The 18,208-nt window shown below is 37.6% G+C and overlaps 1 protein-coding gene across 2 annotated transcripts in view; it reads right to left on the reverse strand.

Annotated features, from left to right (window-relative positions):
* The window catches only part of EPHA7 (EPH receptor A7), a 162,337-nt gene that overhangs the window by 91,500 nt on the left and 52,629 nt on the right, over positions 1-18,208 (reverse strand). For both annotated transcript variants that reach the window (XM_010573338.1, XM_010573337.1), the window contains exons 4-5: positions 16,408-16,563; positions 15,194-15,529 (exon numbers count right to left, since the gene is read on the reverse strand). In XM_010573338.1, coding sequence (XP_010571640.1) covers positions 15,194-15,529; positions 16,408-16,563 — 492 coding nt within the window. The remainder of the gene's footprint in view (positions 1-15,193; positions 15,530-16,407; positions 16,564-18,208) is intronic.

The following is an 18,208-nucleotide window of genomic DNA, read 5'->3' on the forward strand; positions in this document are numbered from 1 at the left end:
CTGTACCTAGATTCACAACCTGGTAACTATTCTTCAGAGACCGCTTGACTTTTATGATCTATGCTATTTTAATTATTTTTGTATCAGCCACCATTTTCTACCATTGCCTTTTCCTGCTTTACATTGTACAAAATTCAACTATGTCAACCAAAGCAACTAGACCACAACATCCTTACAGACACAATAAGAAAAAAAAAAAAAAAAGGAAAAAAAGAAGGACCCAAAATTTGTTTCATGGCCTATTTAGTTTAACAACAGACCCAATGTCCATTCAAGCACATATAATTCAGAAGGCCTGCCTGCCAGCAATAAAGACTGAAATTGGATACTTCATGAGATTAATTACCAAGATAGGGCATGATAATGCTAGTCAAATGGGAAGGTAATTAAAGTGCACCGTCCATGAAAATTATTCATTGCTGATGGATCAGGTGACAGATAAATCAAAAGGCACTTAAAAAAGCTACAGGTTAACTTGTGGAAGGCCGTTCCTCCCTGGAAGTCGCCGTAACCACATCTGCTTGTTCCTATCCCAAGACGAAAGGCGGGAGGGTAACGCAGCCTCCGAGAAAGCGGAACCTGGAGAAAAGTTATCAGCATTGTGCCTGCAGACAAAGGGGCAGCTAGAGTGGAACCAGTCGGCTGGCAGCCTTCGGATTACTACATCTCCCTGCTTGTATGCCAGAAAGGGGTATTGCAGCCGTAAAAGGCGGCAAGTGATGAATTAATAAGTTGACTAGTCCCCCGGGTGCAATCCTTATAGGCGGAGGACATGCTGCGGTAATCAAACGGGGTTATAAATTGTGTACAGTGAATGGCACAAAATGCGTCTCACTTCATCACCGTTAAGTCAAGACTTCCTGAATTTTTCATTAACTCTTTAGCTTCAATATATTTATTTAAACAGTAAAAGTAAGAGAAAGAGCTTACAACAACAAAAGGGCAACTGATACTACCCAGCGGGATATACAATCTAATGGAGATCACTGACTCTTACTTTCTACAGCTACAGGGGTCAAACTGCACTCCTTTTACACCAAAGCTCCCCTTGAGACGTACTGATTAAGTTCAAAACATTGGACTAAATGCATTTCCGAATGCAGGAAAAGAAAACAGGATCAAGTCATTTTTTACAGCTAGCTTATGCAAATTCCTAAGTATTTATTACCTACTTGAAAAAAATGGAGCTATTTACATGGGTAAGCATTTCCCAGATCCCAGATTTTTACAGAAAATTTCAAAATGACCTTATTTTGGATGGAACATCTGATTATTAAAATGTATGAAAATGGATAGTTGAATAATTAGCACCTTGTCTCTGTGGGGTTTTTTTTTGTGTGCTAACTCTTTAGGTTGTGATATTAGGATAATTCTGACTGTTCAGTGGAAGTTAAATGGAAAGCAACTTTGTGCCACCCTTTTTGTCTTTAATAATAGTAAATAGGCATTTTCAAGGGCTTAGATACTTACTAGGGTTAAAGGAAAACTTAATCACTGACTTTGAATCAGAACATAAATAGGCAAGAAGATAATTTTTTTTAAATCCTTCACTTAATTTCTTCTCCCAAAAATATACTTAAGATTTTCCCACATTTTGAAAAAACAGTTCTGCATGTTTTATAAATAACTTCAAAACTGTTTTCTGCATCCTCTGAATGTTTTTCCCTTCCCTAGGCTTCATAGTGTGTACAGGAAATGCAGATTTAAGTGAATACCAAAAAGTGAAGCAAACTTCAAAAATGTGAACTACAAACCGAAGCCCATTCTCTGTGCCCAATGGGAAGCATAACCCTTTTTCAAAACAGAATTTATGACACCAGCCGTGACTGTTCCCAGTCCCGGGGAGTATTCTATAGTCACAGAAGTTTATACGATCATTTGACAAAAAGAGGCATGGTACTAGTTTACCAACTTCACTGCAGTTGGCAGCTGTGGCATTTCCCCCAGAAAAGGAGCTGTGCTGATTTTGTGCATAGGTTTATCACTTTGAGATTAGCCTACTATAGTATTGTCCAAGAAGTCAAATTTTATAGACTTCCTAATCTGTAAATATAGCTCCGTAAACTTAGTAAACTTAATCTAGTAAAGTAAACTGTGGTAGAGTTGAGGATGGAGTATGAATACATGCCTGTCCGTACCATTAATTCATTAGCTTGGTTAGCTAGTTGGGCATAGCTGTGGCAATCTCAATGTGGGATGCTGTTTTGGGAGATAAAGAAGTTTAACTTCACAAGCGTGAGCCCTGACGTACCAGGAACAGAGGAGGGACCCTTATCCCTTTCACGTAGCCATAGCTTTGGTAAACAGGGAACACGCATTACCTTCTTTAGACTCCCACTGCCTGTCTGCTAGTATCTTAGTGGAGTTTGAGCTATTGATTTAGGTCTATAGATTGCTAAATGGGATGAGACTTGTCTGCCTGAGAGATCACCACCATCCTTTACCCCTGCTGTAGTCAGCAGAGGTATGAAAGGCAGTTTCCTCTTTGGCATCCAGAAATTACTCTCCAAAGCATCATGAATGTGATAATATTCTGAGAGCCTGGGGTACCTGCTAGGGCAAAGGTTGAGAAACGGCTCCCAGGAGGAAGGTGAAGGAGTTCACTTGCTCTATTTATTGCTCATTAAAGGTTATCTGTTAGTAATTGTTCTGTGCCACTGCATGGCTGAGTTAATGTATTGCTTACACAAAAGTACATAACACTGATGAGTGGTCATCACTGCATTATTGTAGGCAAGATAAACTGTAAGGCACCTGCGGCCCTCCTAATGGGGACTCTTAACTGGCACTGAAATAAAAAGAAACCATAGAATAAGTATTTTACATTTTTAAAACATTTTTAACATTAACGCTATAAACTGCGATCAAGTGAAATACCCCTATTTTTAAGACACCTGTATATGCATATCCTCACTAAGCACCTTAGTTAATTCAGTCAATGGTGAAAAGCTTCAAAGAGTCTTAACAACATGAATTACTGATAGGACTAGCAAATTATTTGTAAGGAGTTTTAAAATCCTGAGGACAAGAAATTATTTTTAGATTTGCTTGCTTGTTTAGTATTTTCTTGAAAATAAATAGAAGCATGTAAATATTTAATGTTAACATTGTGGCAGAAATTAACATTTGCATATGTGGGGGTGGGAGGAAGATGGGCATTCATGTCATCAACTTTTGGCAGTTAATTTAGGTGGCTAAATAAGGAAGGTAATCTAAAGCTTCCTCTGTAATTAAGGACAAGTCAATGCACAATTCCTAAATTTGGCTCCTGTTGCAAATCACTCCCTAAAGAAACCTATCAATCTCCACTGACTACAACAATGTAAATATCCACCAAAGATTTAATGCTAATGTTTAATGCCAACATCAAAGAGCAGAACGTTTAGCCCTAAAATGTTTCATGTGATTAACTCTACACAGTATAAAGAACAATGACACTTTTCCCTCTTCATTACCAGTTAAGCTGCAACACAAAAAATTAGAACTAAGGATGAAATTTTGATCTCAGCTACACAAGGGAATATTTGGAATAATTCCACAGGAGGTCCACAGAGACAGATCATTAGAGTATTGGCTCTGAAATATTAACATCCAATTCCTCATTTCACAGCCATGATTAGAGGCTCTATGAACTTAAATAGACTCTTTAGCGAAGTAAATGGCATTTCTCCACATAAGCATCAGGGTTTACTAGCTCTGAATCCAGCCTGCTGACTCAGCCACTACTGCCTGAAAGGAGCTTGGGAAAAAAAAAAAATGAGCGCTCCGTAATGCATTAGGAAACGGGGAACTCAAAAAAGAGAAATGCTTACATGACAGACAGACAGAAAAGGTCAAAAGCACGGATGGTAAATAGATCCATCAGCAGGTATGAGATGGGAGATACAGAAACTGAAGGGTTTGCTGCTGCAAACGCATACATGTGAGAGGTAAACCCAGATTCAATGGATAATTCTGTACAACAAGCTGTTGAAATGTAGGTAAAAGTTTAGGAGGGTCACCCTCAAAAAGAAAAGCTAAGAATCACAGTGACAGGACCTCATCCCTCAAGTTTTAAGCTCACTTCAGAAGAAGTGAGATTTAGCTTAAATATTCTGAAAAATACACTAACGGGCTAGAAGAAAGAGAGATTAAAAAGAGATTAAGCTACAGGTAAGCATGTGTGTGTATGCATGTGTGCGCACATCTCTTCCTCTCTTTTCGTTTCTCTGTGCCTGTATATGGCAGAAACCAGATGGAATAAGATATGAAACATCCCATTCTGCACTTCTACGATTTCATTCATTAAGATTAGAAAAATAATCAGCAGTTCTGTGAATAATTTTTCTTAAAAGTTTTCTGTCTTTCTGTGTATGTGGATTCTCTTATGTCTGATACATGATTTAGCTCATTCAGTAAGGACAGGTCTTCATTGGCCTGTTGACGTCATGCAGGAGCTTAAGACTTCCACCTCTCTGTCAAACATATTTAAAACTGGCCAAAAACTGTTGACAGAGGACAAAGGAGCTGAAAGAAAATTGTCCAAAGAGATACTCATCTAGCAGACTCACGTAGCCTTGTACATTTAGAAATTGAGCTAAAAATAACCTTTCTTTAATTAGCATTAATACTAAAATGGTCTGAGTCATATGACTTCCGCTGCTTGCTGTGAAAATGTAAAAGTACAGATGAAAAAGCAGCACATTAGGGACTTTAAACTACAGCTGTCATTAAAGCCTGCTTTATTTTGTGGGTTGTTCTCACAAACAACCTATCTTACGGAAACATAAACCACAGCTTGTTATAAGCTCAAATTTAGGACATTTATATTGGTCCCACAATAAGAAGATTTCTGTGTCATTATTGTGAGCATGATTTACTTGACTTATGTTCGCATGCAGACACTGTTACGTAACACTTAGCTCAGACAAATGGCTCTGTTCTTGATCTTCCCTATTCGACTGTAGTTAATGATCAAATATTGTTAAAAATTGGGACACTAATTATCTGATGTCGACACGTTATGGATAATTAAGAATTGCTCACTCTGAAGCCATGCTAATTGTTTTCCACAGGTCTCCTTCTCTCGTCCTTGTGCCCTCAACAAGGCAAGCAGCTACAGGTTTATGCGTACATCTCTGTCACGTACTTTGTCACAGAACATACATCACCCTTTCTGGCGCATCCCCGATTAATTTTGCTGGCTTGCAGCAATTATCCCTCCCTTTGTGACTGACCTCCTGGTAAATGGAGTGCATGATAGCTGGGCAATTTTTTCCTGCGTATTTTACCACTTAATTGATCCTTGTTGGCTGCCCACAATAGAATATACTAAACTTAAGTCATGAAATGGTTGAAATTGAGAGAAAGTGGTAATCATGTTTTAGCAATTGTAGTTGACAGCTGTAAAAATCAGATCTTGATAATGTTCTCTCATTTACCCTATTACTTGGATCAGTTGGTTAAAGCTGTTAATGATCCTCTTGGATCAATGTCTTTTGCTTGTAGCTATAATTTACTGCATTGGTGGATTAGTACAGATGTTTTCATAGATAGCTCTGCATCATTCCACCAGATTGCTGTCTGCATCAAATTTGCTTCCATTCATCACTAACGAAGCAAAGAAAAAGATAATCAGCATCTCCTATCTTAACATTAACTATTGAACTCAGGATAACACTTTTATTGTTGTCAATTTGCAGCCTTCAACCATGGCTTCCTCAGTAAATTGCCCTGAGAATTTCCTCTAGAAATAGATCCAATTATATATTTTGACTATAACAGAGAAAGACTACAGAAATGCTGTAGAAAACTGTGCAAAACAATTCATACACTAAAGAGTAGTAGATATAACTGTTCAGTTAGGAATATGCCCTATGGAGTCAGGGCTGGTTCTATCACATGCAAAGCAGAGGAAACTACATAGGGCAGCAATGTCAGCGTTGGCAAACATTGGCCAGACTTATTAATTACTCCAACTATTCCAGCACCTGAAAAATCTGCTGTCACCCATGGAGCTGTCAGAGTGGGTAAGTTAGCAATGGCTACTGCTATTAGGGAAGATGTCTCCCCTTATTACCCCAGTAGCATCAGAAAGATCAAGCCCAGCTCTTCATAGACCTTTATTTTGCCCTGACCTTCCAACCCATCTTGGCTATTCTCACCCTTACCTGCCAGAAATGAACTTCATTCTTGGGCCATTAACACTGCCAGAAGGCCACAGGGCAGAAGGGGAAGATTTGTATTTTTCACCTGAGGGCCTGTTTAGCCAAAACTCCATTTTTCCTTCAAAAAAAGCAGGCTTGCTGGCACATGCAACAAACAAAAAATAAGTAACTGAATAAAATATGATCTGTTCCAAAAGAGCAGCAGCAGAATCTCTGACTCCATTTCTAATGAGAATATATATATATAAAGCAAACTGGAACCACACTATCTTGGAATGCTGGACAAATCTACACGGCACCTCTTTCTAGACAGCTAATTATGAGACTGAACTTCATCCCTAAGTGGTGGACTCAAACCTTGCTTTAAGAAAGTTCTTGATTCAAGACATTCTTCGTTCCTTCCTGCGGTGCATTTTTGGCATACTAACTATACTAGCTGGGACAGACTCACCACAAATAATAATAATAATTCCAGCTATTAAACAGGCACTAGTGTGAGCAATGTATCCCATCTAGAAGTTGCATGTTTAGCTACTCTATTGTTTAAGCTTAATGGAGAAACTTCTTCAGCTCTCTGGTATAAGCTCTCTTCTCTCTTTTAAAGATTTCCACAGGAGTCATTACAGTAGGCTGGCTCCATGCCATGCTGTCATCAAATGCTTCACTCTATAAAGATGTTACAGTTAAAGAATTTTTTCATTTACTACATACAGCCTCTATAAGGATTTCACATTTGGTGGTACTTACGCACTTGCAATAGTGCCTTTCAGTAGTGATGCTCGTTTCTCATCAAAAAAGCATCTGTGCACTTAGAGGGTTTTATTTGTTCTAATAACAATGGTACATGAATTCTTCAAAAGGTCTCAAACAAAACATCACATACTAGGAAATTCAGGGACAAAATTTCTAATGTCTTATTTTGCTACAAATATGAACATACTCTTTTTCTTTGAATTTTGTTCTTTCTAGGCAAAATAACAAAGAAATGAAACACCTTAATATTAAATTAAACTGTACTGAAGTAAGATCTCAGAACTCATCAGCACAGTGGGTTTTGGCTAGATTAATTCTAACCCTATGTATTATTCTGTCCTACCGATACCAATATTTCAAAGTTTTGTTTATTGAAGGAGTTCAAAACTGTTTTGTAAATACTGAAACCCAAATCTTCCTTGTGCTTTTATGAGGCCAGCTATGTGTTGTTATTAGCTACAAATAAGAAACAGGAAGCTTAACCAAACAAATGTAATATATGATTGAGAAATTTTACGACTGAATCAGAACAGACCTTCCTTTTTGCCAGTTTCCCTGCTGTGTTTCTCTTTTACTGTTAGGTCGCAATATAGCCATGACAGTATTTCACATAAAATGATTTCCTATGAAAATTCTGAAGTTTCCAGACAAATATTTGCCTACATTTCATAATCATCATGACATTATTTTGGTAAGAGAACAATACATGTGGCCAATATATCAAAGAAACAACACTGAGTTCCTGAGATCCTACTGATGGAGTTCAGCACTGTTCTAGATCCTGCATCCAGTTACCATACTACAGTTCACAGGAAGCCAAAAAAGGAAGATCTGGAGGTACAGTTCTGCTGCCAAAATCAAAGGTCTATGGAATTGTATTTTTCTTTGCACATGAGTTAATTAGCTACACTAGGCTGTGTATCACCATGTATAAACGTATCAAGTGATTTATTGTCTTTGTACTGCAGGTATCTTGAAAGTCTTTGAGGCTGGCCAGGTCTTCGCAGAATTATGTACGAGTGTCCCCAAAGAGTATAATAAAGCTCAAAGAGCACTACTATTCAGTTTCTACTCTGTTCAAAAGGACTTATGGCCATGAGAAATAATCTAACTATGGATGAAGTGAAAGAAGAAGCCAGGCATATTTACGAGGGGCTAAAAACCCACCCAGCAGGTGTCACATCTCACATGTCACAGTGCTCTTTTATTCTACAAAGCCTTCTGCAATTGGTCATAGAAAATGTGATGTTAACACACATATTTTCTTTTCAAGGTCAGGATTAATTTTTCATCACTACTTTTAAGATGACAACTGGTGTTAACTCATAAACATCGAGGTGATGTCTGGCTCGTGTTTGTAACATTAGAAGAAAAAGTGGCCCCGAGTCCTTTGTGTCACATTAGCAAACCAATCTCTCCTTTCTTTGGCTAAATTGTACTTCATATCCCTCGTTTTCTCCCTCGAGTACATAGTTATTTATTGCGTAGCTGGTGAAATTATGCTTTAGTAGTGTGCATTTGACTGTGGTGACATACCCTGCTACTTCAATAGCTCAGTGCATGGGAAAGTTAACAGCCCTGTGGCTGTCATGCTTCTCCTAGCAGGTTGCTACCAAACATTTAACATACACCGAAGCTTAATCTGACCATTTCTAATTCAGAGCTTTGGTTCTGTGAAGCTGAAGCTTTACTTTGTCTTTGTGTAGCTACACTAGAGTGTAGCTTCCCATTATTTTTATTTCTAAATAATGTAAAATTCGCATAGTCTCTACTAGAAAAACTTACTTATTTTCTTAGCAAAAATTATTACATACATCTATTTCTAAAAAGCTTTTATGGTAAAGCTGGACAGGCAAGAGTTCTGATACCCATTTGGAAAAAAAAAATCTTTTTTTTTTAGTATACTAAAAAAAAATAATTTCAAATTACATTCAGCCACAAACTGATGTGCAAAAACCTGCTACAGCCAGACTCAAAATGTGATAAGAAGTTAAAGTTTTCTTTCAGGATGACAGAGTGCCCATTGCTTTGGTTCCTGTGTGTTCTGATAGAGCATAAGGTTCAAATCCTGCTCCTATTGAAGTCAATGACAAAACTTCCATTGACTTCAGCGGTGCAGGATCAGACCCTAAGCAACACAGCTAACATCTGCTTTCTTGCTTTCTCTTTTATCTTTCAGTGAAAAATATTAGAACAAATTACAACTAAATATTAGAAAAAATTAATTACTATCAATTGGCTAACCTGTGGTAAGTTTTCTTATAAAACATATTGCTTTTCATTTCAAATGTATGTATATATTCTGTATATGTATACAAAATATTATCAAAACTGTCAAATATATATGCCATACCATGTTATATCCTATATAGATGATTCCTTCTTTGTGACAATCCTAAAAAAAATTTAGCATTTAGCAAGCTTACAACAATGCCCCAACCTAGCAATTCTACAGTATCTCTATAACCTTGTGGATTTCACTACATTAAATATGACCCGATACAATCAGTGAATGAACAAACTGCTTTCCCTGATCTGATGGCATTTGCTAGACAGAGCTTGGGATTCTAATCAAGTTTTTATCCATCAGTTTAATTCAGGCATAAATTCAGTTACCTCCTCCTATCAAAATATCTGTGATACTAGTCCAGGTTAATGTGACTGCAGATCAATAGGCAGTCTTAGCTCCACAGAAATAACCCAATCCATTTTTTAAATGTACTGAAAAGACATGTAAAAAACTGGATGAATAGTAACTACCACATGTAATTAATTTCTACTCTAGTTTTACCCTTTTCAGTTGGTGGCCATGGAGTGCAGAACATTTATGAAACTATGCTGTCTGCCTACTGTTCTAGAAAAAAGTTAAAACAGATTAAAATATACCTTAAATATTATTAAGAATAACCACTAACATCTTTGTAGCTCCCATTAAATAAACTAAGCAAAAGGGTAACCCAAAATACAATCATCATAACATACATGCTTCTAAAAACCACAGCTTAATGAAATCAGTTAGGGAATATTAGTTTTGAAAAGTGACTTTTTCTATAAAATAATTCTGCCAGCTCAACAGGTAGAATGCCTTTGGTAAAAACAAAAGAAAGACATTTTTATAATCAGAATTCTTTTCATATGAAGCATCTTTTTTAAATATATATGCAGATGATGGAGCCATATCAACGTGGGAAAGCTGATCTACAGTTGAAGGCTAGAAGATGAAACATAGCTCAAAAAGTAAAGTCATTAGTAGGAAATACCAAATGAAACCTGAAGCTAAGGGAAGTCCAGTGAAATGGGAAAACATAGAAGCAATGTTAAGTTGAACACTGAAGCTATTTGTAATAAGCTGTCATGTATTGCCAGAAGTGAACACTGGATGGAAGGAGTAGATGAAGGTAGATTAACACAACTTGGCGGCAGAATGGGAAGACACCAAAATGGTCTGGGGAAAGGAGAAAAGTGAGAATAGGACTAGAACGGTGAGGTCAAAGCAACTGGGAAAGCCATAGGCATAAATCTTCTTGATTGCTGCCTCTGCTGGGGGACAGCTCATTGCTGAAGAAAAGTCGGGCTTAAGTGAGACTGACAGGGAACAGGAAACAAATAGATGGTCAATAGCGCAGAGACTATGAAAGAGGAGACTTTAAAAAATGAGTAGAGATAATTGAGAGCTGGGGAAACTGCAAAGAGAAGCAAAGAAGAGAAAAATGATGAGCAGCAACAACGAAAGGAGAATGTAGAGTAGGGGAGAATGCAAAGTGAATCCCCTGTTCAGAAAGACCCCAGAAGTATGTAAGAAAGGCAGAACCCATCACGCAGCTTTACGTAAGGGATAGCTGGTTTCCTTTATGCATTCAATCATTTCTTCTTGCCATGTAAATCAACCGTACTGCTGCTAATAGTCTTGATTTTATAGCATGTAATGTGTTTTCTGCTCAGGTTGCTGTGATAATGCAACTTTCAAATATTCAGTTCCCCCCCCCCCCTTTTTTTTTTAAGCTGTGAATTTAGGGACCTGTTTTTTGTAGGAAAAGGTCTGAAAATTGAACTCTGAGATGTAAAAAAAAGGAAAAGCAAATCAACATATACAAAACAAACTGTTACTAAAAAACTTTTTTCAAGAGTAAGCCTTGATTATGGAACTGAAACGGGGTTTTTTAACCACGTCATGTTGTCAGCATTAAGTGCATCTGAAGGCGCAGCATGACCTAAGAGTGCTGTGAAGAAGCAGCGAGCATTAGCAAGTGCTCCCTGCATAAGAACAGGGAGTACATTTAGGAACAGGTATTGGCATTACATTTTAACTTTTGTTTGTCATGTTTGGTTACGGTAATAAGACATGATGAGTGTCCCCTTGGATATGATTTTTCCTTTCCAACGATTATAAAGACAACTCAAACTGGCTCAGGACAAATACTTATATTTTCTCAAACCCTGGCATATGTTGGGATTCATCCAACCTATGTTAAATTTTCTCAGTCAGGCTAGGCTGGGTGAATATCACCCTTTATCAGAGACCAGTCCATTGTCCATTCAGATAAATTCCAGAGGAAAGGATGTAGAAAGACAATTTTAAAAACACACTGTCTTTGCAAAAGTGTCAACAGAAAAATTATACAATTGTTACTGAAACTCTTTTTTTTTTTTTTAAATTTGAAAGTGCATAAATGCCAAAACCTGACAAATATTCTTCTGCTGTGAAACCTACCCGATTCCATCAACCTTTTGACTGTTATATGGAAAAAATGTAAGATTTGGAAAGGAATTTGATGGATCAGAAGGAACTACCAGTACCACTGAAAGGTAAATATCTTATTAGGAAAGTGGTAAATTTATCTTTGGTAAACAACCATTCAATAAGCTTGCAAAGGTAGTGTTTTTCAGCTCTTTGCTAGCTGCAGCTCTTCAATACAGTCACCTATTGTAACTGGGTCTTAGTCACATTTAAATCTGAATTCTACAAGGATGCAGGGGTTCACATAGATCAGCTTGCAATACTGGGATGACATCCTGTATTCCTTATAAGATGCTGGATAGGCAAGATATGAAACAAGATGGTTTATTCCTGGGGGACTTAGTGCACTTAATCTTTTACCTCTGATTCCGGCTCAGTTCTTTCATGCTTTTGTCAAAAAACAAAACAAAGCAAAACAAAAAGCCTCACGGTTCTTGGCTGCAGCATAAAAAATATGCCATATGACAACTGATAGCCTAGTCACAAAGTCTTTTTAACACAAGGAATGAATAGCAATGTGTCATATGTATATACGTGAGCAATGTGAAATGCTACCTACCCACTTGCAGTCATTTTATTGTGTTATTTCCACAAATATAAATAGTTTTTTATCAACCACCTGGTTCTTTTCTGTGACATGCTCTCTTTGACTCATCAGAAGCTTGTTATATGTGGGTGAAGAAACACTGAATGTATTCCATAACCCCATTCTTTTATCAATAATTTCCTGTTATCATTACACAATGATTTGAATTTTGTGAATATGGTCACAAAGGATCAATTCAATTAAACCAGAACTACAAAGGGAAAATCTCACTGCAAGCCTCTGTGCAACTGGTGAACCCAGTAATTATATATAGCCACCTATTGTGCTAGCATAATAACATGTGAAGAAGGTTTAGTTAGACACATTTACACACATAAAAAGCAATATGGGCATAGAAAAAGTCATTTTTGCCAAAAGGATAGAACAGTCACACGGTAACAAATGAGAGCTGCATGAATTCTAGTTTACTTGGCTATAAATAAATCCAACATTTTCTTTCTCTCCATGGTAAAATAAAATAGGAGCACAGAAGCATAACAGTCTCCTTTGAGCAACCAGTCTCTTTCTGTTCAATTATAGTCGTCAATCTGTTCCACCTAAAATATTTTCCTCCTTGAGAAACCAAAGAAATCAGTATTAGGATCCAAAACATGCTGTTGCAAAAATAATGTAAAAGAGGTCTTTCCTTTTGGTGAATGCATTTGTTCTGAAAGACTGTATTTTCTTTAACATGAATTTTGTAATTTGGGTGAAAAAAAATTTGCAGCATTTATAGGGCGCTTTTAATCAGAAAATCTTGAAGAGCTTGGTAAAGAAAGGTAAGGGTTACCTTCATTTTACAGACAGGGAAAACTGCAACAAAGAGAGCTTAAAGCCTTTTTTCCTACCACCCCCAAATTCCTATGTATATTCCTTTTAGATGTCCAACTGGAAGCCTTTAAATCCTGATATTCAGAAATGCGAAACAGACAAAGCTTCAGTTGTATGAACACCCTTTCTCTCAGCAGTGATGGTGTCAGATTCTGTAGCACTGGGAAAGGCTCTCCAGTATATAATCCCACAATAAACTGGAGAGCAGGGAAGGAACAGAGTCAGGTCTCCTGCTTCCTGCTCCATGCTCTTACAAAACTTATCTAGGAGGGTGTAGGTTTTTCCATCACTTGAAATCACCAGGTAAAGTCTAGATGTCGTCTCCAATATATATGCAAGCTATAGTTTCACTAATATCTCTGGGCTTGATGTGAGGATCATTTTATAAAATCAAATAGCTTGTATTACTTATAGCACAGGATAACCATATTATGTCTTCTGGCCTGAAAACCCCTATAAATCTATGACTCTGAGAACACAAGAGAATTAACTATAATGAATTATCTTGGGGGTAACACAACAAACTTCTCATTAAGGCTTTTTCATCTTCCTGAGATGTGATACTAGCCACCAAATTGCACTGTCTTTTCCTTTACCCTGTGTGCCACTGAACCATCAAAGCACATACAGTAAAGCCAATTCGATTTAGCTAAATAGGAAAAAGTCCAAATCCTCTTCTTCATGTGGTAGTTCTGTACAGACATCTACAGAGAGCAGAACACTGTCTACCTGTGCACGTTTGAAGAATTACAGAGAATTATTTTAAAGATGAAAAATCAAGGTGTCAAAATAATACAATCTGTGGTGCAAAAATAGTTTCAGGGTAAGTTCTCTGTGCTCAAAATCTCATCATAAACTCCAAGAACTGAACGAGCACAGAGACCAATCCTTTTAGTCACAAGGACGGTTCCAAAATAATATAAAATGTGCATTTGGCATCCAGGAAAGCACTATGGGGAAATTAAATATCCCATAAATATTCCAGCCTAACTTCAACAACTATACAAACTGTCCTCGGTTTGGGGGGAGGTAGGGAAGGTTTTGAAGCAAATTTCTTGTCTTTTTTTTTTTCAGATGACCATCTTTGTAGTGCAAAATAACTACAGTTGCTCCTATTTGTTCATTGCCCCTGTACGGTGAGTTTGTCCTCAGTTCAAAGTGCTACTGTAGGGGATCACTTCTACTGCACTAAAAAAGAATAGCTTGATCACAGTCACTAAAATTTCCTCCAAGATGTATGAAGCACCCTTTAAAACATTGGTTAGCTGTTCTTACAGCAAGCATCAGTCTTTCACTTCATATTTTCTTTTAAAGCTTTTCTTCGGAAGCCAGATCTTGCAATTAATGCTTGGTTTAAGATCTTTTGTTCAATGTATAAAAGGTTAGTTTTACTATCCTCTCTTAAAGCCCACAGTGCACTATTGTAGATTCAGAGGTCTGTAATTTTTACCAACAAGCAACTCATCATTTCAGAAACCTAAATCAGAGAATTCTTTTTTTTCACTCAGCATGCAGACAACTAAAGCCCTTTTTTCCCCTGGGGTGATATGCTAGTTTGATTTTATTTTCCCTGACATTTCACCTGTCAGATTATGATAAGTAGAAGAAACAAAGAATAATCATCACATTCTCACTGAATCTCATAATCAAATACCTGGAAATATAAGATAAATTAGAAACATTATCCTGAGGGAAAACATTAACACTGAAAACACCATCAGATATCCAAATCATCTTCCAGTGACCTAGGACTCCCATACAGGTTTAAAAAATTCAGCAAGGAAGCCTGCATAGGACTGTCACATCTACTTTTTTTTAATCTTCAAATACCAGGGAATGACCTACAATGATGTAAGAAAAAAAAAAAAAAGTTGCAGAGTTAAGAAAATCTATTTAATAATAAAGCTGTATGTCTTCTTTAAGTCTTTCATGAATGCTTTCTGAAAGCAATCCTGAGGCCAAGAAACAGGACAGGTTATCATGAAATAGTATAAGCTCAAATTAACTAGTTGGCAAGGTGAAAAGATTAATGAGCCAGAACACACCAAACATGCTCCTGATTTACTGCATCTGTAGTTTGCATGTTCCCAATTTCTCTCAGTCTCACAGTGTTGAGATTCATAAGTGATGAAAACTTACCTGCTTGACCAGTGGTAATACTGACAGCTGCAAAAAGCCTCTGGGAACGACTCAAGTCAGAAACCCCGTTCACAGCTTCAACTTCAAACGTGTAGTTAGCATGAGCTAGCAGGTCCATGACAGTGACATAGTTATCTACTAATCCAGTTTGCTGGGGCATATATCCAATGTTACTCCCACAGGGAACACATTCACCCTGCTCCCAGCTGCACCTCTTGCACAAAATGCGGTAGGTCACATCATTTCTTCCCCCGTTGTCAGCAGGAGGACTCCACTCCAAACTCACGGTAGTCTGGTTGATATTGAAAATGAGGTTCTGTGGTGCCGAGGGAGGTCCTATGTAACACACAAAAAGGTCCAGCGTAACTGCACAGAACCATGGTGGGACATGTAGCTAGCATTTTAATTACTGAGACAGAAGATAGTTGAAGCGTTTTTCTTCACATAAACATTTCATTATTTTTAGTAGAAGCTGCATAAAAGCTTCCTTGAACTCACTTGGCAAGATCTTTATTTATTTTCCATTAAGGCATCAGAATAACAATTGTCTGTGTACTTACTGCAACTGACTTTTGCTGTTTCTCTTCTGTGCAATTAAAAGGATTGGTTAATGTACTTCAAAGGTTTTCTTTTATAGTTTTCCCAAGTATGGGGTTTGTTCGTCTCTTCTAAACATACGGCACGAACTGCTTCTAGTCCTTTGTTATCAGCTCTGATATGATTTACAGAGATATTTGGTGCTGCTTTGGATTTAGGAGACTTCCACTATTTGAACCACCAATCTGTGTAGGCTAGTCTATTTGCAGTTAGGAGGTTAAGCCAGATCCAATTACAGTTCAATCAAAGCTCAGATCCGCACAGGTTACTTTTCATTTTTCATGTTACTCATTTTGGTATTATATCACATAAAGCACATTGTCTACAACAATTTTACAGCCATGGGAAAACTATGCCTGTATTCTATCTATTACAATGAGTTACACACTTACCCACCATGCAATGTTTTCCAATGTTATATCAAGCAAACATGCAAATTATTTATGCTGATTCTATATTCACTGCCAGCCTTTTTTCCCCTCTGCCTTTCAATTTCATTTACTGTTGTAAATGTACTTTTCAAATATAGAAAAAGCCAACCGAAACTACTAGCTACAAGTGGCTGCACCTGGTTGGTTAAGCAATGTCCTTTACCATTAAATTCATGACTGACTCACTTGTGCATGCGACATATGGTGGATCAGAAGGTGCTCTATAATAGCTATCTTCACAATCGCATCTTGAAGATCCGTCCTTGTCAGAGAAGCTGTGAGTAGGGCAGCGAGAGCACTGCAGATCTTGTGAGGAGGATTTGTAGAACCCGCGGCCACAAGCTAAGACAGAACAGAACAAATTAAGGTTTAGATTTGCACGGACTATTATTCTGATCTTTTTTGCCTCTGTCACGAGGTACACGTTCCTGTAAATGTCTGAACTACCCATTCTGTTAGGCTGGCGCAAGCAAGATACTATGCTCACAATGTCTTTTTCTTCTGTTGATGCTGTTAATGATTTTGTGGCATTTTTATGAGTTCAGGCATACACTACAAATACCTCAGCAGTTGGCAGCACAATATTTTAACACAGAGGGCCACAGAAATGTAACAAGCATCTGTTTTTCACCAAAGGGGAGTACAGTAATGGTGTGAAACAGCTGGATGCCTGCAATAGGCCTAAACAAGGGAAAAACAGTCTGGAGAAGCTCTGCTCTAATGCCACTGAAGTGTTTCTGGAATCTGAACTAGCTGATTTGGAATTAATGGAGCAAAAGTTACTCCACTGATCTGAGAAACCCAAAGAAGCTGAAACCCACCAGTGAAGCCTGATCCCGAGGGAAAAATGAGGCGTGAACACTTGTTGGACAGACGATGCTGCTAGGAACAAGCAGAAAGAGGAGGAGTGCTGACAACGTAAACTGCACAATTGGTTTTTCCAGTTTCACAGAGGGAGACAACCAGGCTGAAATGAATTTACTAAAACTTTCAAGGGAAAGTCAAAAGGTAGATAATTGGAAATACTCATAGAAGGTAATTTCATACTGTGGTTTGCCCGCTGTGAACCCATGGAAGTAAAAAATGTGTTGTGTTCCAAAACTGATGTTTAGAAATACTTCTTTCAGCTACTGCCACAGTTCCCAAAGCAGAAACACCCATAAAACACACCTATAATGACACTCAGAAGCAGAGAACTGCTACCTAGACAGCCAGCTTAAGAATGGATAAACTATGAGAGCTGTAGGGGATGAGGAAGAAGGAAGTGGGGATCAGACAACCTAAAACTGGAAACAGATTAAGGCTCCATTTCAGCACTGAGATTATGGGCAAACTTACAAACACTGTCAACATGAAAAACAGAACACAAAAGCCATCCAGATCTTCCTAATAAAGCAGAGGGTTTTTCAACCACACTATTTTATTCTTTTTTCCAGCCAACGGACAGTCTAACCTTCTTAAGCCATCACCTGTATGCAAAGAACAGGGACAGAAGCTGAAACTTAGTATTGGGTATCAAAATATTAAAGCTAGTTAAATAGTCATTCTGAATTCGGAGAGAGAAAATTTACTTTGGTTATATTCATATTTGCTTGAATATTTTCTCAGAACAGAAGTGCAAAGTATCCAAAGACACTGATATTTGGAACAGTTATTTCAGTTGTCTGGTACTGCAGTGATGGAAAGAGCATGAAAACAACGAGCTTTACCCAAATCTCACTGAAGTCAAGGAGGAGTGTCTTTGACTTTAACAGCCTTTGGACTGAGCCCACAGATGACTCTCATTAATCTGATGAATTTTAGGCAACTGAGAGAAAAATAATGATGGTAAAAGATAACAGTAGATGAAAGTTGATGAATTAAGTAAATCAACAGTGGATCATACCAGTATAAAATAATAGGAAATTCTGGCCCTCTATTACTCTCTATCAATATACTAACTTTGCAAAGAAGAATATGCCTAAAGGACAGAAATCACCGTAACATT

The sequence above is a fragment of the Haliaeetus leucocephalus genome, unplaced genomic scaffold, assembly GCF_000737465.1.
Source record: "Haliaeetus leucocephalus isolate CR32 unplaced genomic scaffold, Haliaeetus_leucocephalus-4.0 Scaffold384, whole genome shotgun sequence".
NCBI classification, from domain to species: domain Eukaryota; kingdom Metazoa; phylum Chordata; class Aves; order Accipitriformes; family Accipitridae; genus Haliaeetus; species Haliaeetus leucocephalus.